General features: G+C 45.8%; 1 protein-coding gene across 3 annotated transcripts in view; it reads left to right on the top strand.

The window, feature by feature from the left end:
- The first annotated feature begins 329 nt into the window (after window positions 1-329).
- Window positions 330-25,761, top strand: part of dapk3 (death-associated protein kinase 3) — a 33,627-nt gene continuing 8,195 nt past the window's right edge. For all 3 annotated transcript variants that reach the window (XR_011587604.1, XM_070859983.1, XM_070859982.1), the window contains exons 1-6: window positions 330-391; window positions 7,991-8,145; window positions 12,054-12,414; window positions 17,896-18,025; window positions 22,766-22,814; window positions 25,009-25,035. Coding sequence is in view for 2 of the 3 variants with exons in the window: in XM_070859983.1 (XP_070716084.1) it covers window positions 8,060-8,145; window positions 12,054-12,414; window positions 17,896-18,025; window positions 22,766-22,814; window positions 25,009-25,035 (653 nt within the window). In the remaining variant the exon portion in view is untranslated. The remainder of the gene's footprint in view (window positions 392-7,990; window positions 8,146-12,053; window positions 12,415-17,895; window positions 18,026-22,765; window positions 22,815-25,008; window positions 25,036-25,761) is intronic.

Raw genomic sequence — 25,761 nt, 5'->3', positions numbered from 1 at the left:
AGCACCATTCCCCTCTTGCGGCCAATTAGAAGAGAGACTCTTAGTTGATGTCCGCCCACTCGATGATTGACTTGAAATTTGTCCTATCAAAAGCGCGTGAGGAGGTGGGGCCTGAGTCAGCAGTCTTACGTCATGCTGGCGGCATGCCGGCTACTTGATTGACGTGCGGGTGTGGCCAATCAGACGGGAGCCTGTTGGGCGAGGAGGCGGAGTCTGAGCTAACAGCCTTACGTCATACAGTCGGAACGCCGGCTATTTGATTGACGAGCGGCGCCGCCAATCAGGCGGGTGAGCGGGCGGGATTCGGGCGTCTCATGTTACTTCCTGCCGGTTGCTGTGGCTGGGCTGAGGATGGCGAGTTTGAGCTGAGGTACTCGGCGCTGTGTGTGGGGTAAGAGCCTTCCTCCCCTCCTCTCATGGCCGGACAGGCAGCAGGGCAACTCTGAGGCACCCATTGCTCTCCCGTAAAGCGGCGCTTTCCTCCTCCTTTCGGTGACAGTGAGTGAGGGGGCAGGGAAAGTGGGAGTGAGCGGGAGCCCAGGCCCCCAACCCGGCTCCCCCCAACCTTCCACTCGGCGTCTCCCCCCGGCTTCTCGCCAACCCCAACCCTCCTTTCCCCCCTCCCCCCCCCGGCCTCTTTCCCCCCCCCCCCACCTTTCCCGCCCCCCGGCTCTTTCTCCCCCAACCCTCCCTTCGGGGGCTTTCCCCCCCTTCCTGGGCAGCTTTCAGTACCTAACTGTGTGTGTGTCACAAACTGTGCCAGTGCATCCAAAGAAGTGTGGACATTGTGCTATTTGTTAAATATAATTTCACTTTTAGTTAATTTTATATTGAAAAATACCAACCTTCTGGACTGCAGAATTGGAATGGGGAGAATTCTGACGAGTTACTCGAAGGCAATGGGGAGAGAGAGGGGTTGTGTTTTTGTGGAGTACATTTTAAATAGCCACAGGAATCTGTGTGGTATATGGGGACTGAAAATGCTTCCAGTGTCTGTGATATGATGCACACATGGGCTGGGTATTATTCATGAAATGGTGTGAATTAATAATGGATGTTTCATTGTCTTCAAAGTTCATAGTTATCATGTGTCAAAATAATTTAGGCTTGGTCCAGATTAGTTTATTTTAAAATAATGGCAAAAGTGTAACTTTTTAAAATCCTGAGTGATTTTGTTGAACAGTTAGGTTTTATTTAGAGATTCACTTTAAATCCAGGGTGTGCTGGTATTCTGTCTGGTGTGAAGGCTCTTGTTAATGGATACCATTATGTGTATGTGTGTTGTATTATACAGTGTAACAGGATGTTGTAGTTATAGACATCGTATGTAATGCTACCAAGGTTATTGTTCCTCATCAACATTTAAAACATTAAAGCTCTTGTGGTGGTTGGTTTGCTAGTATTGGACCACTGTACCGAGACTAAGGAGGGGAAAGATCACTCTTATGTTCATGCTGTTTCCTATCTAGTGACTTTTCCTGGAACGTGCCCATTAGGAGAACAGTGGAGAGCTACTGTTGGCCTTAGTGCCTACATGATGTGGGGGAAGAATAGTGGAGTATGATGATCACAATAGTTATTAAGTAACCTCTGTGAAGTGGATGTGGGGTGATGATTGAATAGGGCTCAGCTGGGATATCCCCCCATGGACAAAATGTCCAGGCTCAGTGAAGATTGGGTGAGGCACTGAGTGTCTGATACCACCCAAAGTTCTATATAGCATTAACAACTTGTATATACAGTGCCTAAAATGTCCCAAGGCACTTCGAGAGAGATTTAGATTTACGAAGGGAATTCCAGAGACTAGGGCCCAGGCAGCTGAAGGCACGGCCGCCAATGGTGGAGCAATGAAAATTGGGAATGCACAAGAGGCCAGAATTGGAGGGGAGGGGGGAGGGTGAGAATTTTAAAATTGAGGTGTTGGTCAACCTGGAGCCAATGTAAGTCAGTGATCACAGGAGTGATGGGTGAATGTGACTTGGTGTGAGCTAGGATATGGGCAGCAGAGTTTTGAATGAGTTCCAGTTTATATGGATGATTGGGGGCTGGTAAGGAGAGCATTCAAATAGTCAAGTCTAAGAGGTAACAAAGGCATGATGGTTTTGGCAGTGGATGAGCTTAATGCAGGGGAAAAGAGTGGTGATGTTACCCTGGTGGTTTTGGTGATGGAGCGGATATGGGGTTGGAAGCTCCTCTTGGGGTCAAAAAGGAGGCTGAGGTTGCAAATGGTCTGGTTCAGCCTCAGACAGTGGCGAGGGAGAGATTTGGTGGCTAGGGAATGAAGTTTGTGGCAGGGACTGAAGACACTGAATTTGATCTTCCCAATATTTAGTTAGAGGAAATTTCAATCATATGGTACTGGATGTCAGATAAGCAGTGTGATTGTTCAGAGGCAGTGGAGGGGTGGAGAGCAGTGATGGTGAGGTAGCCCACTGCAAGTCACCATTTTTACTTGGCAAAATGGCTATAAACTCAGCTCAACATGTGAACAAGACACCAATAAGTTGTACAGTTACCTTCTCTTACAACTGAGGTGGTAATGAGCAGTTTAATTCTCCCAGGAATGAGTTATTAAAAATGAGAAGCCTGTTAATAAAGCTGCAACCTTGCTGTGCTACTGTGTTGCAAGCTGAGTCTACACATGTTGAGGAAACATTTAGACAAAAGAGATACAAGATATTTCATGGACCAGAGGAAGTACTTTTAATCTTTAGACTGTTTTCTGGCCAGACTGTCTCCCTGAGCTCATTAAACCATGGCCTATGCTGCCTGTTCTTCAGGTAGCTGTTAAAGATCCCATGCTACAGTTTGAAGAAGGGCAGGGGCCCTCATGTCCTGGCCAACATTCCTCCTTCAACATTCATTTATCACATTGCTGTTTGTGGGAGCTTGTATGCAAAATGGCTGTTGTGTTTGCCCACATAACAGCGGTCAGTGCTTTTAAAAGATATGATGAAGCAAGCCTTTCTTCCAGAGTTTATTTTGGAGGCATAAAAAATCTTTTCATTTGCTCCTAGCATTCACACAGAATTGACGCGCTTCAGCCTTGATGTGTAAAAACAGTGAGCCAGCAAGGAGCTCCACCGAGAGTATATGGTGTCCACCCCAAAGAACTCGGCAGTACCTGTCAGTAAAATTCATCCATGCCCTGCATCTCCCTATTAAGACATTTATAATTAGACTGTTACTTGGGGCTGTTGGAAGATGAGAATTTGGGGTGTCGTTGATCCTCCCGAGACACTTGGCTAGCACTGGCTGTGGCTTGAGCTTCCAGATTGAGGATCTGTGCACATTTGCTGGGTTCCCCCATCACCACCCCCCCCCCCCCCCTCCCCCCCACCGGCTAATTTCTCCACCTCCCGAGCTGAGGGATGCCTGTCCCTGCCAGTGTTGGTCTGGGTAAGATCAGCTAATACGGCACAGATTGAGGAATGAAACGTTCTGGTCGGGGTGACTTAGCACAACATCAGCTAGCAAATTGGGTGAGCGGCTATGCTTTATTTTACTCAAACGCACATCCGCAATTGCCATTCCCATCCTGGGCCAGCACTGGGTGCTTCAGTTTATTAAAGGGTGAATTATCTGGGCTGTATACTAATGTGTAGCAAAAGCTTTTGCAAAACTGATGGAATTTTGTATCTCGCAGAGTTTTACTTAACATAGTCAGGTGTCATCTCCACACTTTTGAGGCTGTCAGAATCTGAAGCTGTCATTAAGTGCAGTTAATTAGGTAAATATTTAGGTTAAACTGTAAAAGGACAATGGATTTGTAAGAGTGCATTGTGTTCTTTATGGTTATAGCTTGTGACTGGGATGTGGTATTGTGATCCTGTTTTGGAATGTGTTTACTTTGAACATTCTCTATGAATGAGTTATCGAAGGAAAAATGATTCCAGTGCTCTCGTTGGAATGTGATATGTCAGTACCGTGAGATACGGGACGTGTATAATGAATATAATCACCCATAGATAGCACAGACATGTCTTGTGCTGTTATTCAGTGCAGGTTGCTGGGATGTGAAACAATGTAAAACTTCTCCCTGAATTCGAGGTGGGTAATGGCAGTGTGTGTGGCTCTTAACATTGTAAATCACTGTGTGCTGAATGAAAACTCCTCATTTAATTGTCGTCTTTCCATGCCTCTTGTGCAACTGGCACTGAGAGTTTAAACTCTGTTCCAAGACTGTAGTTAACTGTTCAGGTAATTGAAATAACATTGATTTTTGCCATCGGATACAATTCTGTCCTGTAAAGGAGGCATCAGTGAAGCTTGTAGTTGCCCATAACCCTGTGCCTGAGTGTGGGGACATCGGGCACCAGTGAAATTAATACAGGCAATGACTGAAATGGATTGCCATCGCAAATTAAATGAGCTATGTTTCAATTTGAAGCAAACTGCAGCTCCTTGCTACTTTATGAGCTATAGAGAGACAATGTATCTGATTAGCTTGCATTGTGAGCAGCCCTATAGGCTGCAGTAAGCACTCTGACTGCAGTGTGGATAGTGAATGCCTGCTTTATCCACTGTGCAGTACTCCGATGCCAGCTGTGATGTATAGGCTTTGCTTTAGATCGTGGGAAAATGCCAATTCAGCCTGCAGAGGCTCATCCCTCTACAACCCCATCCCTCCCATTATAGCATCCAGCTGCATTTGGAATATCCCGAATGTTTTTGCTTCCATTACTGCACCTCTGAGTAAAGAGCTTCTTCCCAATATCTTGTTTTATTTACTTCTCACTCATTTCAATTTGTGCCCCCAGTCTTAGTTTCCTGCTTTGTTGTGATTGAATCCAGAAGCTTTCTAAAGTTTTAAATTGATTTAGTCTCTATGCATTGAGGTTCTTGCTTCCAAAACGTAGCACAAAGGACAGGTATTAATATCCGATAACCTGCTCGGCTGGATTCCGGTCATGGTTCGACTCTGTACGAGATATAACGCTGCACAGCTGCAACCTGAGGAGCTGCTCCCACTTGCAATCTTTATATATTTTTTTAAAAAGTGTTCAGAATCTGAGACTCATTTTCAACGACTATCTCCGGGGGTTAAAATAATGACTGAACACCAATCATTTACCTTGCACCTTTAACGTAATAGAACGTGCTGAGGCGCTTCATGGGAGCAAAATTTGACGTTGAGCCACTGAGATATTAAAACAGGTGAGCAAAAGCTTGGTCAAAGAGGTAGTGAGGAGTGCCTTGAAGGAGGAGCGAGGCCGAGGTGTTTAGGGAGGGAATTCGAAAGCTTGGCCTAGACAGGAAGAACACAGAGCTCTCGGGAGGGTTGTAAGGCTGGAGGAGGTTCGAGCTATGGGGAGAGGCAAAGCCAAGGAGAGATTTGAGCACAAAGATGAGAAGTTTAAATTTGAGGAGTTGCTGAAGTGGAAACCAGTGCAGGTCAGTGAGCTCGGCAAACCTGCACTTCCAGCTGCAAGTGAATAGCAGGACTGCTACGCCTGATGGACCTCATTCTGTGCACCGCACCTTGGAAGGATATATTGGCCTTGGCAGGAGTGCTGTGTAGTTTCACCAGAATGTTATCAGCGCTCCAAGGGTTAAATGATGTGGAGAGATTAAATAAACTAGGCTTGTACTGTCTGGAATACAGAAGATTAAGGATGATTTGATTGAGGTTTTTGGGATTTTGAAAGGAATTGATCGGCTAGATAGAAACTTTCTCAGCTGGTGGGGAAGTCTAGGATAAGAGGACTTCACCTTAAAATAAGAGCCGGGCCATTCAGCAGAGAAGATAGGAAATGCCTCTTCGTGCAAAGGATGGTGGAAGTTAGGAACTCTTTCCCACAATAAGCAGTAGATGCTACCTGTTAATTTTAAATCGGGTGAGATCGATAGAGTTGTGTTGGGTAACAGCATGGAACCAAGGCGGGTAAATTAAGTTAAGATACAGATCAGCTATGATCCAATTGAATGGCGGAACAGGTTCAAAGGGCTGAATGGCCTCCTCCTGGTTCTATTCCACAAACCCCTCAGTGCTTGCAATCTGACACAGTAGCCTTTTGACACACCACTTGCAGCAAAGACTTGTGTGTGTGAAGAATGGCAAGTACATTGTTCCCTTTACATTGGCATCAGTGGCTGGTCCTGCTGCCTCTGGGTTGTATTGTGCATTTGTTTGTAACATGCTCATTGACCTCACACCAAGCCTGAAGAATGGAGCAATTCCGTTTCCCACAAATCAGAACTATATCTATTGTGTATTATTTTCAAAGGGGAACGAATGGCTGTGACTTTAGTTCCAGATGAGGGAATATGAGTACATTGCGTTTTCATGCCAAGCAAACCCAATATTGTGCAAGATCCTCTTACCTACTCTGTGCATTGCCAATTCTGGAAACCTAGAATAGTACAGCACAGAAGGAGGCCATTTGGCCCATCGAGGACTTAGAAACATAAAACATAGAAAATAGGTGCAGGAGTAGGCCCTTCGAGTCTGCACCACCATTCAATATGGTCATGGCTGATCATTTTTGCAACTTTAGTACCCCATTCCTGCTTTTTCTCCATACCCCTTGATCCCTTTAGCTGTAAGGGCCACATCTAACTCCCTTTTGAATATATCTAATGAACTGGCCTCAACAACTTTCTGTGGTAGAGAATTCCACAGGTTCACAATTCTGAGTGAAGAAGTTTCTCCTCATCTCAGTCCTAAATGGCTTACCCCTTAGACTGTGACTTCCCCAGCATCGGGAACATTCTTCCTGCATCTAACCTGTCCAATCCTGTCAATTTTATGTTTCTATGAGATCCCCCTCATTCTTCTAAATTCCAGTGAATATAAGCCTAGTCGATCCAGTCTTTCTTCATATGTCAGTCCTGCCATCCCAGGAATCAGTCTGGTGAGCCTTTGCTGCACTCCCTCAATAGCAAGAATCTCCTTCCTCAGATTAGGAGACCAAAACTGTACACAATATTCGAGGTGTGTGACTTGTGTAAAAACGTTTTTCCTCATGTTGCCTCTGTTTTTTTTGCCAATCACCTTAAATCTGTGCCCTCTTGTTATCGGCCCTTCAGCCATTTGAAACTATTTCTCTTTATTTACTCTACCTAAATCCTTCATGATTTTGAACAACTCTATCAAATCTCCTCTTAGCCTTCTCTGCTCCAAGGAGAACAATCCCAGCTTCTCCAGTCTCTCCATCTAACTGTATTCCCTCATGCCTGGAACCATTCTAGTAAATCTCTTCTATACCCGCTCTAAAGCCTTCACGTCCTTCCTAAAGCACGGTGCCCAGAATTGGACACACTATTCCAGCTGGGGCCGAACAAGTGTTTTATAAAGGGTTAGCATAACTTCCTGGCTTTTGTACTCTATGCCTCTATTTATAAATCCCAGGATCTCCTATGCTTTATTAACTGCTTTCTTAACTATTACTTCTAAAACCAAATAATTTTCCATCAAAAACCCAGTATAAATTCACCTTCCACTTATTTTTATAGTTAAATGATTGAAGTGACTTGCTTTCAAGTACCATGCAAAACTTCGAAGAATACAGTAAGTTTATGAAATTAAAGCAGACTTTATAAAACTGCTGAAAGATGCACAGAGGGTGCTTGAGATAAAGGCTGTGTAAGCTCACATTAGATCATTGGGCATGTGTTACAGCTTTAAAAAAGCAGCCTCTTTAAGTGGAGCCACTTGCTTTTGACAGGAGTATTGTGGTGTGGAAGTGATTGGAGGGCAAGTAGCAGTACATGCCCTGTGCTTGCTCCAGTCACACACTGTTCAGAAACACGAGCTGTGCAGTGAATGACTTCCATTTGTCATGGTCCTGTTCGCATCTGCTCGCTCACAGGTTTGAATTGCAACAGAGGCAAGCACCCTTCAAAACGATGAATCCTTAAAAGTTCGATGCATTATGTAAGTGGAATGTGATGTTTTTAATTCACAGTAAGTATCACTTGGGATGCTTTTATTGTTTCTTTTCAACTGTTAAATTTAAGTGACGGTGTTTTGTGTATGTTTCTGTTCCAGAGCTGCTGTTGAAATGGGAGGGATTTTCCTGGGCAACAGCATCTCCAGTTGATATATCTCAAGTGGATAATGACATTGGATCTGACCTGCACAATGGCGGTTTTCAAGCAAGATAATGTGGAGAAGTACTATGAGATGGGCGAAGAACTGGGGAGGTGAGATAACATGGCCTGCTGATTGTCTTGACTTTGTCACTATCGTTACAGTATCTGTGGTTCTGACTTGTCTCCCTGAAATGATCGCATCCTTTTTCGCACTGAATTTCAGACAAACCGGGTGCTGGAAAAAGCTGAGAAATTGTGTGGAATTGATGAGATCTGAATCATCCAGTAGGATCTATTTCAGCCTATATTCCCTCTTCTCCACTTCAGAACTGTGTGGCAACCACTCTGTAAAGCATGTGGATACATGATCCCAAAATATTTCCGATATACCTTGGGAGTATTAATCAGCACTTGCTGGGTTTGTATTATGTGAAAGAGCTGAACAGTTAACCGCACAATCCCTTTGTAAACCTTTGTGGTTCAGTGGGTTGCATTCTCGTTGCTGAGTCAGAAGGTTGTGCGTTCAAGTCCCACTCGAGACTTGAGCACAAAAATCTAGGCTGACACTCCCAATACAGTGCTGAGGGAGTGCTGCACTGTCGGAGGTGGCATCTTTCGGATGAGATGTTAAACTGAGGCCCTGTTTGCTCTCTGATAGATGTAAAATATCCCATGGCACTATTTCGAAGCTGATCAAGAGAGTTATCTTCGGTGTCCTGGCCAATATTTATCCTGCAATCAGCATCACTTTTTTAAAAAAAAAAAGGTTATCAGGTTATCTGGTCATTATCACATTGCTGTTTGTGGGAGCTTGCTGTGCGCAGATTGGCTGCTGTGTTTCCTACAGTGCAACAGTGACTACACTTCAAAAAGTACTTTATTGGCTGTAAAGAGCTGAGACACGTCCAGTGGTCGTGAAAGGCACTCTATAAATCCAAGACCTATTTAAGTAGCAGGCTTCAGTCATCATGATAACCAAGTGGTGATCTTCACCATGTGAAACATGTTCCCATTGGATCAGAGGTGCTCTGAGTCTCACTGGTGCAGCAGCGATCGTTGCATGCCTGTTTCTGCTAGGAGTTTTGAATGTTCTAGTGTGAGGAAAATGTGAATACTCTGTAAATGCTGAGCTTGAATTGGTAGGTGGATAAATACTTGTTCCCATTCTGCAGTCATTGGGTCAGAGTACATTTCCTTCAGGAACATGCAATGTTGAAATTTCAGTTTTATTCAGCAATGTGGTAATGTACTTATCCTCCCCGCAACCCACTCTGATCACCACTCTTTCCCCCCCCCCCCCCCAAAAAAAAAAACACACATTTTCTCCACCTTTACAGCTATCCAGCAACATGCTATTACTGAGCGCTGAGGGAGGTGGTGAGCTGCTTGTTTGGGCTCCGGCAGTGCTGCTGTTCCAGTCACCTGGTGCTGCCGTGTTCCTTTAACTGCACAACAGGGTCGGGAGCTTGTCCGATGGGAAGTATCACCTCGTCACTGCCTGGCTCAGATCCAACATTGTACTCCTATTGCGAAATAGATATCTGGAGTGCAGACAGCAATCAGATTATATTCTCATTAATTAGCAATATCTTGACTGCACAGGAGAATACAAGGTTTCAAAGTTCTTTTAAAAATGCTGCAGCTTCAAAATTTCAGCAGAACCGTTGAAGGTTTTTTTTAAGGAGTTGACGTCATTCCAGCTCTGGTGTTGAGCCTTCAAGAGTAGGCAGTGCCCAACCACCACCATCTGGCTTACTGATCTCGTGCAAACTGACTGTGAGATTATTGAAGGGTTTGAATCACTTAGTCAGTGAGTCATTATTGTCTTGTACACTGAAGGGCAGACCAGTGCCTTTATAAGGATAATTATTTCCTGCAGCACATATTTGTTATGATTAGCTCATTACTTTAGTATTTGCATTACAGTCCCATATCTAGGAACCTTTACACGAGATGGATGTTTTTTTTTTGGAAGACCAAAACATTTTCAAACCACAAACCAATACTTCAGATCTTTTCTCCCTCTTCCCCACCTAGGCTTAAAGTGGAACTGGCCCCACAATCTACCACTGTGTGGAATGGTGTATTAATATGCCAACATAGGGTGGCAGTGCCGAGCAACAGCCATTTTGTATCTTTTCACAATTTTTGTTTTGAAATTTGAGGAGGATTTTGTTTTGTATCCATTTGATTTTCCTTTTAGCTGCATGTTTTGCTTTTTGTTTTTGTGTTTACACAACAGGCCCAGGAGTGTAAATGTTACACTTCAGTGATTTACAGTTTTGATTTCTGCGGTTGACTTTTTTCATAAGTTCTTGGAACTTGCAGTTTGCTATGTCCTCCTAGTGAACGGCTGTAAATAGAGGATGTCTGATTTCCTCCTCCAGCGAGTGAGTTGCTTGCGAAATATATATATTTTTTTCCACATTCTCTTTTCTCAGCAATGCGCATGCGTCCGTCATGAGGGCTGTACAGAGCAGCCTGGCATCAGTCGGGAGGGCTGTACAGAGCAGCCTGACCCCATCTGCTTGTTTTGGTGGGTCAAGTGGGTGACCAATATTGTTCCCTCCAAAAGCTGATTAACTCATTGCATTGCACTGTACAAAGTTGATGTGCTCTGTCACTGAATTTTGAGTAATTATGTGAAGGGCATTGCGTCATTTCAATATGTTGAGATCCTGAATAGAAACTGATTTAGAAGCAGTGTAGATGGAAGCATAAAATTATAAAGAGATATTAATAGATTGTGAATAGGCAAAGCTCTTACACATGGATTTCAACATAGGCAAATGTCAGGTGTTCCACTTTGGATCTAAAAAGGATAGATCAGAGTACTTTCTGAATGAAAAGCAGGAGTGAAATTAGGGAACACTTCTACACGCAAGTGGTGGTAGAAGTTTGGAACTCACTTCTGCAAATGGTAGTTGATGCTAGATCCATTAATTTTAAATCTGAAACTGAAAGTTTTCTGTTAATCAAAGGAATTCAGGGATATGGGGCAAAGGCAGGTATATGGCGTTAGATCACAGGCTCGGGTCTAAATGGTCAACTCCTGTTCCGATGTTCTTGGGCTGTGCCCTGTCCAGCAGAGTTTCACAGAGGTGTGTTCTGGTTACTTATTCTACTGATAAGTAATATGGAGCAAGGTACTTGTAGAGATGTTATCAGATTTGCTGATGGCAGTGAGCCATGTTGTCGGTTTCTAGAGAGATTGAAAGTATTGAGAGAGATCTGGACAAATGAAGCAGATAGACTAAATTGAGTAAGAGTTTAATATGTAAAATGTAGTGTGACGTACATTAGTATAACATGGAAAAGCTTAAGTGTACAATGTATACATGTGTGATTGAACTTGGGTACATATGTGTGTATTCTCAGGGGAGGGTGTGGGTCCCTTTGAAGTTGGAATAGATTACCCTGTTATGAAAAACAGAAAATTCTGGCAATACACAGGTCCACTGGCATCTAGAAAAGAGAAAAGATAGGTTAATGTTTCAGGTTGAGGGTCAAATATAGTAAGATAACGAACAGGAATAGGCAATTCAGTCTCTCAAGCTTGTTCTGCCATTCAATTAGATCATGGCTGATCTGTATCTTAAACTCCCATCTACCCACCTTGGTTCCATATCCCTCTATACACTTGTCGAACAAAAATTTATCAATCTCAGCTTTGAAATGTTCAATTGACCCCTGCCTCAACAGCATTTTGGGGGAGAGAGAGTTCAAGATTTCCACTACCCTTTGTGTGAGGAAGTGCTTGCTGACATCAGTCTGGAAAGCTAACCTGCCCTTTCTGTTATAAAGGAAAGAAAGACTTGCATTTATATAGCGCCTTGAAGCACTTTACAGCCAATAAAGTGCTTTTGGAGTGTAGTCACTGTTATCAGGTGCTGATGGATCTGCTGTGTATTGCTAGTGTTTTCTGCTGGTCCCTGGAATACTGATGGTGCTCTGATGCATTCTTGTGTCTCTGTGTCCATCTCAGTTTAACCACTGCCTTCCTCTGTTTATTCCCTCAGTGGCCAGTTTGCGATTGTGAGGAAGTGCCGTGATAAAAGCACCAACGTCGAGTACGCGGCCAAGTTCATCAAGAAGCGACGCCTGTCCTCCAGCCGCCGAGGGGTGAGCCTCGAGGAGATTGAGCGGGAGGTGAACATTCTGCGGGAGATCCAGCACCCCAACATCATCACTTTGCATGATATTTTTGAGAACAAGACGGATGTTATTCTCATCCTCGAGCTGGTGTCGGGCGGGGAGCTCTTTGATTTCCTAGCCGAGAAAGAGTCGCTGACTGAGGAGGAGGCAACTGAATTTCTCAAGCAGATTTTGGATGGTGTCCACTATCTACATTCAAAGAAGATAGCTCACTTTGATCTCAAGGTACGGTTTGAGTGGCTCTGTGCTATTGGAAAAAATACATGAGTAGTAATACTGTGTGTGAATAATTCAACCATACAGTCAGGACGCTTTAAAACCCAAGGTTGTCGTCACCTATTCACTGCTTCTCAAGTCTCTTCTCTCCTTTTCAGCTTTGGTCATGTCCTGTACTATGGCCTTGATTCTTCATGAAGGTAGCTTAATTATTTTTAAGTGATTAGTATTTTGATCAGCTTCACATTAAACCTCGACCGAGAAAGCTTTCATGAAGTGTTCAGGTATATTATAGGGTGTTGGTCCCTCTCTTCAGCTTGTCAGCAGTTTCCTGCTCCTATCCAACCTTCTGGACTGATTTATTATGATTGAGCCAAGCATTGCTTTCTAACAATAATTATCACAGTTACTGCATAAATAATCAATCAAATTGGGTACCTTAAAATACTGTGGATGCTGGAAATCTGAAATAAAAACACACTACTGGAAATACTCAGCAGATCAGGCAGCATCTTTGGAGAAAGAAACAGTTAACGTTAACTCTTTCTCCACAGATGCTGCCTGACCTGAGTGTTTCCAGCATTTTCTGTTTTTATTTCAGGTACTTTAAAGGAACAGGCCCCTCGGCTCCATCTGGTACTTACAACTATTGGCCTGCATACTCCATCACACAACTGGATGCAGAAATATTGAAACAAATATCTCTCATCTATCTATCTTCAGTCCCCTTCCTGTCGGGCAGTAAGTGATTTCTTTGCCTTTTTGCCCTAAACGAGCAAACGGGATGATACCAGATTTCCATGTTGTCTTTATTACTTTATTGCTTTCGAAACCACGTTACAAGATGTCAGCCATGGCTCAGTGGTAACACTCTCATCTGAGTTAAAAGGTTATGGGTTCAAGCCACACTCTAGGATTTAAGCATGTAATCTAGTACTGAGAGTTCTGCACTGTCGGATGAGCCATTAAACTGAGGCGCTGCCTGCTCAAGTGGATGTAAAAGAGGCGCTGGGGAGATCGGAGTGTCAATATTTATCCCTCCACCAACACCAGCAAAAGAACATTATCTGGCCATTTGACTACATGGGTCACTGTGTAACTAAAGTGGGGAATGTTGATTTTCTCTACTGTAAGCAGGGTAGTTGTGCTCCTGGTTGAGATCGTCTAACTTGGCCCCGATCGCTTTTGAACGTGCAACCATTTTGGCGCGTGTGGCTTGGATACCTACTGGATGAACACAAGAACATAAGAATTAGGAACAGGAGTAGGCCATCTAGCCCCTCGAGCCTGCTCCGCCATTCAACAAGATCATGGCTGATCTGGCCGTGGACTCAGCTCCACTTACCCGCCCGCTCCCTGTAACCCTTAATTCCTTATTGGTTAAAAACTCTGAGCCAGGAGAGGAGCAGCATATCAGGTTTTCCTCATGAGGATGCAAATTTCCCAGGCAGAACCTGTAGGGCCACCACTCCACGTCACAGTAAGTGGCTGTGCAGGCATACAGTGTCACAAGATGTATGGACTTTGCGTGTAAACTGGAGTACTGTGGAGGCTGGGCAGCCAGTGCTGTGACTTGCACTTAAAGGATTCATGGTCACACAAATGACTCTGCTTTCTTGAGGAAGGATAGGTGTAGTGTTATACTTTGTTTTAGTGGGTTGCAGTCGTTCCCTTGTGATTCAATTCTGGGTCATTGACCCAGAGTGGTTTCATTAACAGTGGCAATACAGAACGTTGTGGTATGCATTTCTGTTGCAGCATTGAGTTTGCTTTCGTATCTTGCAAAGCTGGCTCTACCCTTACTTCATACCTCTGACCTTGGAGTTGAATATCACATTGCGCCATATTCACTATAATTGGGGCAAGTGATTTGCTGCCCAAGTACCATAAATTGTGCTGCAGAAGTCAGAGGCAGTAAAGATGCAAAGGAATAACAAATTAATCGCCGCAGCAAATGTAGATGCTAGAATCTTCCAGGACGTGTCGTGCTGGCGTATGGTACAATACAACCACGGAAGTTTACAGCACTTAGCCCATTGTGTGCATATTAGCTCTTTGCTAAAACAATTCCAAACTAAGTCCCCTACCCTGCTTTCTCCCCACAGCCCTGTGTCTCCCTTTCCTTCAAATATTTATTCAGCTCTTAAAAGATGCAGTGGTGTCTGCCTCAACTACTTTGTTCCATACATGAGCACCACTCCCTGCGTAAAGACATTGCATCTAACCCCGCCTGCCTTATACTTGACAATGTTAAATTGCTGACCCTTCATCACTAATTCCCCAACCAGAGGAAATAGTCATCATCATCATAGGCAGTCCCTCAGGATCAAGGAAGACTTGCTTCCATTCTTAACATGAGTTCAATACGAGAACAACAGTCTCTGTCACAGGTGGGGACAGATAGTCGTTGATGGAAGGGGTGGGAGGGACTAGTTTGCCGCACGCTCTTTCCGCTGCCTGCGCTTGATTTCTGCATGCTATTGGCGACGAGACTCGAGGGGCTTAGCGCCCTCCCGGATGCACTTCCTCCACTGGCGGTCTTTGGTCAGGGACTCCCAGGTATCGGTGGGGATGTCCCATTTTATCAGGGAGGCTTTGAGGGTGTTCTTGTAACGTTTCCGCTGTCCACCTTTGGCTCGTTTGCCATGAAGGAGTTCCGAGTAGAGCGCTTGCTTTGGGAGTCTCTGGTCTGGCATGTGAACTATGTGGCCTGCCCAGCGGAGCTGATCAAGTGGTCAGTGCTTCAATGCTGGGGATGTTGGCCTGGACGAGGACGCTAACATTGGTGCGACTGTCCTCCCAGGGTATTTGTAGGATGTTGCGGAACTATCGTTGGTGGTATTTCTCCAGCGACTTGAGGTGCCTGCTGTACATGGTCCATGTTTTTGAGACCATGAGCTTGGTGACAGTTTTGAGGGCCTGGTCTTCAAACACACTTTTCCTCAAGTGGCCGAAGGCTACACTGGCGCACTGGAGGCGGTGTTGGATCTCGCCTGCTCTTGTTGATAGGAGGCTTGCAAGATAAGAGAAGTGGTCCACATTGCCCAGGGCCATGCCGTGGATCTTGACTGGGGGGCAGTGCTGTGCAGCGAGGACAGGCTGGTGGCGGACCTTTTGTCTTCCTGATGTTTAGCGTAAGACCCATGCTTTCATATACCTCCGTAAAGACGTCGACTATGTCCTGGAGTTCAGCCTCTGGGTGTGCGCAGACGAAGGCGTCGTCCGCGTACTGTAGCTCGACGACAGAGGTTGGGGTGGTCTTGGACCTGGCCTGGAGATGGCGAAGGTTGAACAGCTTCCCACTGGTTCTGTAGTTTAGTTCCACTCCAGCGGGGAGCTTGTCGACTATGAAATGTAGCATGGCAGCAAGGAAGATTAAGAGTGTTGGAGTGATGACGCAGCCCTGCTTGACCCCGGTCCGGACATGGATTGGGTCTGTGATGGATCCGTTGGTAAGGATCGTGGCCTGCATGTCGTCGCAGAGGAAATATTATTTCCCTATTCACTATCAAAACTTAATTTAAAAAACCTCTATTAAATCTTCACTTTGTCTTCAGTGGAAATAGTCCCACAATCTCAATTCACCTGCTAACTATAGTTTTCCATCCTTGGCATCTGCGTTATACACTCTCTAGTTTTAATGCCCTTTATATAATAGGGTGTCCAAAATTGCACACTGTACTCTTACAGCCTAACCAATGCCTTGGGCAAATTTATTATAACTAATTTGAAATGAAAGGGATAGGGAAAGAAACAAATGGTTAATAGTGGGTGACATCTGAGGGAGAATGTATTAAATCCATTTTTTAAATCATTTATGGGATGTGGGAGTTGCTGGCAAGGCCTGCATTTATTGCCCATTCCTAATTGCCCTCGATTTCCTAATGAACTACCTTCTTAAACACTGCAGTGCTGTTGGGGAGGAAGTTCCAGGATTTTGACCCAGCAAAGGAGGAGGAACGGCAACATATTTCCAAGTCAGGATGGCATGTGACTTGGAGGTGGTGGTGTTCCCATGCACCTGCCCTTGCCCTTCGAGGTGGTAGGGATCACTGTTTGGTAGGTGCTGTTGAACAAGCCTTGGCGAGTTGCTGCAGTGCATTGTGTTGGTGCACACTGTAGGCACAGTAGAGGGAGTGAATGTTTAAAGTGGTGGATGGGCTGCCAGTCAAGCGGGCTGCTTTGTCCTGGATGATTTTGAGTGTTGAGTTGGAGCTGCATTCATCCAGGCAAATAAGGGAGTATTCTATCACACTCCTGACTTCCTTGTAAATGGTGGAAAATCTTTGGGAAGTCAGGAGGTGAGTCACTTGTTGCAGAATACCCAATCTCTGACCTGTTCTTGTAGCCACAATATTTGTGGCTGGTCCAGTTAAGCTTCAGGTCACTGGTGAGATGTTGGTGGGGGATTTGACGATGGTAATGCCGCTGAATGTCATGGGGAGGTGGTTGTATGTTCTCCTGGTTTGCTTGCCCATTGTTTGTGATGTGCAAAAGACTCACTGTCCTACTAGACAAACCACCAGGTTTTCTGTGGTTAAAAGTTAGTCGCCTCCTTAAATCATGCCTTAAACTTATCTGTGCATTACCCAGTGTGTGTGGTACCATATGTCAAGACCCTGACTAATGGTAATCCAGGTATGGAAATGATCAAAAGAATCAGGATTTCAAAGAAAAGTTTCAGATGGATGAAAGTAATAATGATATTTGAATGTGTTCATTATATCTGGTGTTGCAAGGATGAGCCTGAGTTGGTTGATCTGTTATCAAGCAGGGATCTGTTTTCATAGAAACATAGAAAATAGGTGCACCGCCATTCAACAAGATCATGGCTGATCATGCACCCCGCCTCCCCCCATGCCCCCCAGCCGCAAGGACCACATCCAACTCCCTCCCGAACACATCCAATGAACTGGCATCAACAACTCTCCGTGGCAGGGAACCCCACAGGCCAACAACTCCCCGAGTGAAGAATTCTCTCCCAATCCCAGCCCCAAACAGCCCGCCCCCCATCCCAAGACCGTGCCCCCCCCCACCCCCGGACCCACCCAACACCGGGAACACTCCCCCAGCACCCAACCCGCCCCGTCCCATCAGAATCCTTCCCAAATGCCGAACACCCCCGGATGTCGAGCCCCCAGCCCCGGCCACCCCGGAGCCACGCCCCCACGACGCCACATCCACCAACCGCCATCAGCGCAGTCAACCCGTCCACCCCACTCTGAACACTCCCCACACAGAGACCTCCGCTGCAATGTGGCCTCTCCCGTCCCCCGCCCTGGGTTTCTCCGCCCCCCCACCTCCACCGCTCTCCCCTCCCCTCAACTTCCCCGCACAGTCTCCCATCTTGGGGGCGGTAACCTTCTGGGGCCGGGAATTTTAGCCCCAAGCGTGGAACTCCTGCTCCCGTTTTTCAAGTTTTTACATTGATTATACAAAGTAAATCTTCTCGGTACCGGCCTTAATGCTCCTTTTGTTTATCTCTCCTAGCCTGAAAATATTATGCTTCTGGATAAAAATGTCACCAATCCTCGCATTAAGCTGATCGATTTTGGTATTGCACACAAGATTGAGGATGGGAATGAATTCAAAAACATCTTTGGAACCCCTGAGTTTGTTGGTCAGTACACGTTACTCGGGCATTCTGTAGATTTTTAACTATTTAAGGCAGTCTGTTCTAATACAAAAGCTGTTCTAATGTTCATGTAATTTGGCAACTTTAGCTCTGAGGCGAGGAGTTAGTTGTCTAAGATAGATTTTACTGGAAGTAGTTACCGGAACAAACGTTAGACAGTATTTCGAATCAACACCAAATAGAGCCTCACCTAACACACTCACACGCAACTCTTTAAATCCTAGTCCTACTAATTGGAGTTTAGAAGACCTGAGAGGTGATCTTATTGAAATATACAAGATAATTAGGGGGCTTGACAGGGTAGGTGCAGAGAGGATGTTTCCTTGTGAAATCTAGAACTAGGGGGCATAATTTCAGAATAATGGGTCGCCCATTTAAAGCAGAAAGAGGAGGAATTTCTTCTCGGGGTCGTGAATCTTTGGAATTCTCTGCCCCAGAGAGCTGTGGAGGCTGGGTCATTGAATATATTTAAGGTGGAGAAAGACAGATTTTTGAATGATAAAGGAATCAAGGGTTATGGAGAGTGAGCAATGAAGTGGTGTTGAGACCAGAATCAGATCTGCCATCGGGTCAAATGGCCAACTTCTGCTCCTATTATGTTCTTATGTTCTAAATTTACACTAGTACTCAAAGGCTGTGAATGCAAAATACATACACAAACACTGGAGCCCCACTTTGGCTTTAAATATTGGAGAATCCGCTAGTCTTTCGTTAAGTACAAACTGGTTAGTAGCTAAGTGGGATTTGACATTAAATTGAGTGATCCGACTCGAGAGCTTCTTGTTCCTGCACCTATTTTCTATGTTTCTATGGGCCCAAGTTTCCACATGATTTGCACCTGATTTTTAGGAGCAACTGGTGGAGAACGGACTATCTTAGAAATCGCAATTCTCCACTTTTTTTTCTGCAGTTCTAATCAGGTAGAACAGTTCCACTTTGGAACAGAATTTTTTCTTCAAAAGGGGGCGTGTCCGGCCACTGACGCCTGATTTCAAAGTTTCCACAGTGAAAATGTACTCCAAACTAACTTAGAATGGAGCAAGTGAAGATTTTTGTAGAACTGAAAAAACCTGTTCTACACACTAAAAAATCAGGCGCAGGTTACAAATTAAGCGTCCAGAATGAGGTTGGGGGGGGAGGGAAGTCATTAAATTCTATAATAAATCCTTATTTATACTTATACAAATATTATACAAATAAATCCAACCTGAATAAACATTTATAAGCAAAGAAAAGATTAAATAAACCATCTTCCTACCTGTGTGAAAGTGCTTCAGGCAGGCCTTTCGGGACCGAAGGCTGAACGGGCCGGCCCGCGACTTCAGGCAGGGCCCGTCCCCAGCACCAGATTTACAGGTAGGTGGCGTTGGGTCGGGGAGGTTCGGTTTGGGTCGGGGAGAGGGGGAGAGGGAGCAGGAAAGCGGGTCGGGTCCAGTTCGGGGGGGGGAGCGGGTGCAGGAGGGCGGGGGTGGGGAGTGGGAGCAGGAGCGCGATTCGGGTCCAGTCCGGGGGGGGGGGGGGGGAGTGGGAGCTGGCCGTGGGAGGAGCCTTATTCACGCAGCCCCAGTGAGGCCATTCGGCCGGGGCTGCGTGCTTCGGGCCCCTCCCAAACAGTTTCGGGCGCCTGGAGCTACTGCACTTGCGTGCCCACTGTAGCGTGCATGTGCAAAGGTCCCGGCACTGTTTTCAGCGCAGGGACCTGGCTCCGCCCCCCCCACAGCTCGTGCTGCGCTGCGCCGAGGGCCAGAGGACCTGCAGGGAGGTGGAGAATACGGAGGATTTTTTTAGGCGCACATTGTGGCGCGAAAAACTGGCGTCCAGGTCGGGACTGCACCGTTCTAGGCACGTGTGGAAACTTGGGCCCTATGTACCTAGCTTCTATCTCATGACTGTTTCAGTCTGTCTCCTGTGTGTGAACTCTGGCTTGGTCTCTTGGCTTGGTTTTTGGTAGGCATAACACTGAAACATTCCTGGAGAGAGGGAAGGAGAGAGCTCTCTCCAAGTCTATCCTGTCTTTCTAAAACTATTGTTTTTGAGGGGATGGAACACTTGAGTTTATTCCAGGGCTCTGTTGGAGTAGGGGTCACTTTAAAGAACAGTTGCACAATACACCATGGGTCTTGCATTATTTGTGTTAGTTTGTTAGCAGGTGTACAGTAAAATTAGAGCTAGGCCATTTCGCGGTGATGTCAGGAAGCATTTCACACATAGGGTAGTGGAAATCTGGAACGCTCTCTGCAAAAATGGTGGTGTGGCTATTTCAATTTAAAATTTCATAACTGAGATTGATAGATTTTTGTTGGGTAAGGGTTATGGAACCAAGGTGGGAAGAATGAGTTAATATACAGATCAGTCATGGTCTAAATGAATGGCGGAACAGGCTCGTGGGGCTGAATAGTCTACTCCTGTTCCTGTATTCCTATGCTTTTCCCATGCAACAATACATAACTTGCATTTATATACTGCCTTTAGTAAAATGTCCCAAGGTGCTTCACAGGAGTGTTATCAAACCAAATTTGACACTGAGCCACATGAGATATTGGAGCTGATGAGAGGTAGGCTTTAAGGAGCATCTTGAAGGAGGAAAGAGGCGGAGAGGTGTAGGGAGGGAATTCCAGATCTTGGGGCCTCGGCAGCTGAAGGCACAGCTGCCAAAGGTGGAGTGCAAGAGGCCAGAATTAGAGGGGCACTCATCTGAGGCTTGAGACTGGAGTAGGTTACAGAGATAGGGCCGTGGAGGTATTTGAAAACAAGGACGAGAATTTTTAAATTGAGGCATTGCTTAACCAGGAGCCAATGTAGGTCAGCAAGCATGGGTGATGGGTGAATAGGACTTGGTGTGAATTAGTATATGGGCAGCAGAGTTTTTGAATGACCTCGAGTTTATGGAGGGCAGCCGGTCCGGAGCGTGTTGAATAGTCACGTCTAGAGGTAACAAAGGACTGGATGAGGGGTTTCACCAGCAAATGAGCTGATGCAGTGTCAGCGGATGTTACGGAGGTGGAAATAGGTGATAATGGTGCAGATATGTGGTCGGAACTCATCTTGGGCACCAAGGTTGTGAACAGTCTGGTTCAGCCTTGGACAGTTGCTAGGGAATGGAGTTTGTGGCAGAGACTGAAAACAATGGCCAATATTTAGTTGGAGGAAATTTCTGCTCATCCAGTACTGGATGTTGGACAAGCAATTTGACCATTTAGAGACAGTGGAGGTGGCGAGAGAAGTAGTGGTAAGATAGAGCTGGGTGTCGTCAGTGTACATATAGAAATCGACACTATTTTTGGATGATGGCAAAAAAAAATCAGCAAGTTATTAATTAAATGGAGAAAAATTGCAAAGTGCCGCAGTACAGTGGGACCTGGGGGCACTTGTGCATGAAACACAAAAGGATAGTATGCAGGTACAGCAAGTGATCAGGAAGGCCAATGGAATCTTAGCCTTTAATGCAAAGGGGATGGAGTATAAAAGCAGGGAAGTCTTGTTACAGTTGTACAGGATATTGGTGAGGCCACACCTGGAATACTGCGTGCAGTTTTGGTTTCCATATTTACGAAAGGATACACTTGCTGTGGAGGCAGTTCAGAGAAGGTTCACTAGGTTGATCCTGGGAATGAGTGGGTTGACTTATGAGGAAAGGTGGAGTAGGTTGGGCCTCTACTCATTGGAATTCAGAAGAATGAGAGGTGATCTTATCGAAATGTATAAGATTATGAGGGGGCTTGACAAGGTGGATGCAGAGAGGATATTTCCACTGATGGGACTAGAACTAGAGGGCATAATCTTAGAATAAGGGGCCGCCCATTTAAAACAGAGATGAAGAAAAATTTCCTCTGAGGGTTGTTAATCTGTGGAATTCACTGCCTGAGAGCTGTGGAAGCTGGGGCATTAAGAAACTGTCTATTTCTGTCTTAAATTTATTTAAACGATAAGGGGAGAAGGGGTTATGGGGAGTGGGCGGGGAAGTGGAGCTGAGTCCATGATCGGATCAGCCATGATCTTATTGAATGGCGGAGCAGGCTCGAGGGACCGTATGGCCGACTCCTCCTGTTATGTTCTTATGGTGTCGAGGGGACAGAATGCTCCATCTTACCTTATCATGCTCTCTCTCCTGAGTTCACTGCCCTCCTATCCTTCCTCAATCTCTCCCTCCATATATGCCCCCTAACCATCTTCACTGCCACCTCCTTGAGGAACATTACACTTTTATTTTGATCAACCTGCAGCAGACTGTTTAGTAGACAGGATGTTTGAGCAGGTTTGGTTTTTCTTTGAGCTTGTTAGATTTGTAGAGCAGTTTGCTGTTTTGTAAGTGAGAGCACAAAGCGTCATCACTTCCTTCCTGCTCTTTCCTCTTTTCCCCCATCAATTTTGTCGTCTTTCTGCCTTTATCCACAGGTCTGGATTGAGAGCCCACAGATATGTAAGCTCCCATTAAACAAATCAAAATATCGGGGACATGTACCGTTTCAGTGATTGAAATATTATTCTTTGCTGCTTATAGGGAGGGGTGAGAAATATAACAGTATCACATCCTGAACTCAGCGACTGTATCCCCGATGTGTATTTTCATGAAAAGGAACAGTCACACTGGTTATCAACCATGCAATTTTCATTATTTGTTCCTAGCCCTGCCCCTGCCTGCTCTTCCAGCACTAGAATGGTGCTGTGTGGAATGCTCTCGGCAATAATAGCACATTGAGTACTTTTTTCTTTTTCTTCCTTTAGCTCCTGAAATAGTCAACTATGAACCTTTGGCTTTGGAAGCAGACATGTGGTAAGTAGATCTATTCTTTCCTCTTTCTTCCCTTGCCCTTCAGTTTTCCTCCGTCCTGAAGATGCCGACCCATGCTACAGTACCGTTCCATGGGTAATGACTGCCCTCCAGTATTTCTCGCAACTAACCGTTCTGTGTGCGTGCCTGAGGCAGGCTATCCAACTGTGAAGGGCATCACAGCAGAGCCTGGTTTATGTCCTCACCTAAAGCACTTTCCAACGATGTCAGTCTGCAAATAGGTTGCAAGGAGAAGAACGAGAGCAACCCCCGAGTGCGTCTTGTAATGCACTGCAGTAACCTATGTTTTCAATTTAATGCATGTAAGGATTTCAGAAATAGGTTGAGTTGTACCTAGGTCACATTTACAGTGGATTTTGATGACACGGGGGGGCAGTGCTGTGTGGCGGGGTCATGTTGGTGGAGGACCTTTGTCTTATGGATGTTTAGTGTAAGGCCCATGCTTTCGTACGCCTCAGTGGAAGGTGTTGACACTGGCTTGGAGTTTGACCTCTGAGTGTGCGCAGACGCAAGCGTCGTCCGGGTACTGTAGTTCGATGACGGCGGATGGGACGACCTTGGATCAAGCCTGGAGGCGACGGAAGATTGAACAGGTTCCCATTGGTTCTATAGTTTAGTTCCACTCCAGCGAGGAGCTTGTTGAGAATGAGATGAAGCATTGCAGCAAGGAAGATCGAGAAAAGCGTTGATGTGATGACGCAGCTCTGCTTGACCCAGGTCCGGATGTGGATTAGGTCTGTGGTGGATCCGTTGGTCAGGATCACTGCTTGCATGCATTGTGGAGCAGGCGGAGGATGATGACAAACTTTTGGGGGCAGCTGAAACAGTGGAGGATGCTCCATAGTCCTTCACAGTTAAGTGTCCAAAGCCTTTGTGAGGTCAAAGAAGGCCATGTACAAGGGTTGATGCGGTTCTCTGCATTTCTCTTGCAGTTGTTGCACGGTGAAGATCATGTCCGTTGTACTCCTTAGTGGGTGGAATCTGCATAGGAGCCACCGCCTTTGGCTGTCCCTTCCACACCAAAAAGGGATGAGTTCATGGGTGTTTCAATGAGGACCAAATATTCCAGGTCCCAAATACATATTGAAGGGTGGAAGATGCCTGTGCGTGGATTTTTTTTTTATCAGCAAGGGCAGACATCAATGACTAGGTCCAACACTCCAGTGTGCCAGCGGAACCTTTGGTCGCCTGAGGAAGAGTGTTTGAAGACCAGGACCTCCAATCTGGCACCAAGCTTATGGTCTACAGGGCAGTAGTGATGCCTGCCCTCCTATATGGCTCAGACATGTGGAGCATATACAGCAGACATCTGAAAGCACTGGAGAAGTACCACCAACACTGCCTCCACAAGATCCTGAAAATCACGGAGGATAGACGCACCAACATCTGTGTTCTTGCTCAGGCCAACATTCCCAGCATCGAAGCACTGACCACGCTCGACCAGCTCCGTTGGGCAGGCCAGATCGTCTGCATGCCCGCCATGAGACTCCCTAAGCAAATGCTCTGCTCGGAACTCCTACACACGAAGCGAGCCCTGGGTGGGCAGAGGTAATGTTTCAAGGACACTCTCAAAGCCTCCTTGATAAAGTGCAGTATCCCCATCGACACCTGGGAATCCCTGGCCACAGACCACTCAAAGTGGAGGAAGAGCATCCAGAAGAGCGCTGAGCACCTCTAGTCTCGTCACCGAGACCATGCAGAAATCAAGCACAGACAGCGGAAGGAGCGTACGGCAAACCTGATTTCCCACCCACCCTTTCCTTCAACCGCTCTGTCCCACCTGTGACAGACAGTAATTCCCTCATTGGACTGTACAGCCACCTGGGAGCTCACTTTGAGTGGAAGCAAGTCTTCCTCGATTTTGAGGAACTGCTGACATTTGACATTTACAGTGCATGGCTTCTTTAAATCGTTGCCGTGATCTAGGTATTGCTTCTCTTAATGGTTGCAAGAACGCAGTAAATTGATCTACCCGGTGTGTTCTAATTTTTCTGCTCTCCTTGAAAAGGGGAGTGTATTGTCACTTTAATTTTTTATGGTGCTATTTTTAGGGACTTGGCTTGCATTTGAATTGATTGTGTGTTATTGATTTAACATTGAGTTTCACGCTAGTATAGTGCTGACTATGCCAGTGTATTGAGTTAAACTCACCAATATCTTTTCCCTTCAATTGCAGGAGCATTGGTGTGATCACCTACATTCTGTAAGTATGTCGGTGCTACTTTTTCATGTCTGAACTCCTGAAGAGTAATGTGTGATTCCATCTATAATTCCTATTCATTGCAAGTGATCGAGTTGCATCTTGTCAAAACACTTTCCTTGCAAGCAATTGAAATAATTACAGATTCAGTTCTGATCATAGTGTATTTTAGGAGCTCCTGGCTATGACAGAGGTTGTCTCTACCCTGTCGTAAGGTGAATTGTCTTTTTGGGTTTGTGCTGAATTGTTTTCTCCCCTCAGCCTCCCTGAAAAGCATTTGCACCTGAGGCCTGAGCAGGTGCCTAAATCGCCATTCTTATAAACATAGAAATGGAAGTTCTCTTCTATTCCCCCTCCCCACTTTTTCTCGCAGTCCTTGCTCCCCTTTATTCTCTCTCTCCCCTCCCCTCCCCTCACCCTCCCCTCCCCTCACCCTCCCCTCCCCTCACCCTCCCCTCCCCTCACCCTCCCTCCCCTCACCCTCCCTCTCCCCTCTCCCCTCTCCCCCTCTCCCTCTCTCCCTCTCTCCCTCTCTCCTCTCTCTCTCTCTCTCTCTCTCTCTCTCTCTCTCTCTCCCCCTCTCTCTCTCCCCCTCTCTCTCTCTCCCTCTCTCTCTCTCTCCCCCTCTCTCTCTCTCCCCCTCTCTCTCTCTCCCCCTCTCTCTCTCTCCCCCTCTCTCTCTCTCCCCCTCTCTCTCTCTCCCCCCTCTCTCTCTCTCTCCCCCCCTCT

Source organism: Pristiophorus japonicus, chromosome 18, assembly GCF_044704955.1.
Source record: "Pristiophorus japonicus isolate sPriJap1 chromosome 18, sPriJap1.hap1, whole genome shotgun sequence".
NCBI lineage: Eukaryota > Metazoa > Chordata > Chondrichthyes > Pristiophoridae > Pristiophorus > Pristiophorus japonicus.
The sequence above is the reverse complement of the archived record's forward strand: the minus strand, read 5'-3'. Positions and strand labels throughout refer to the sequence as shown.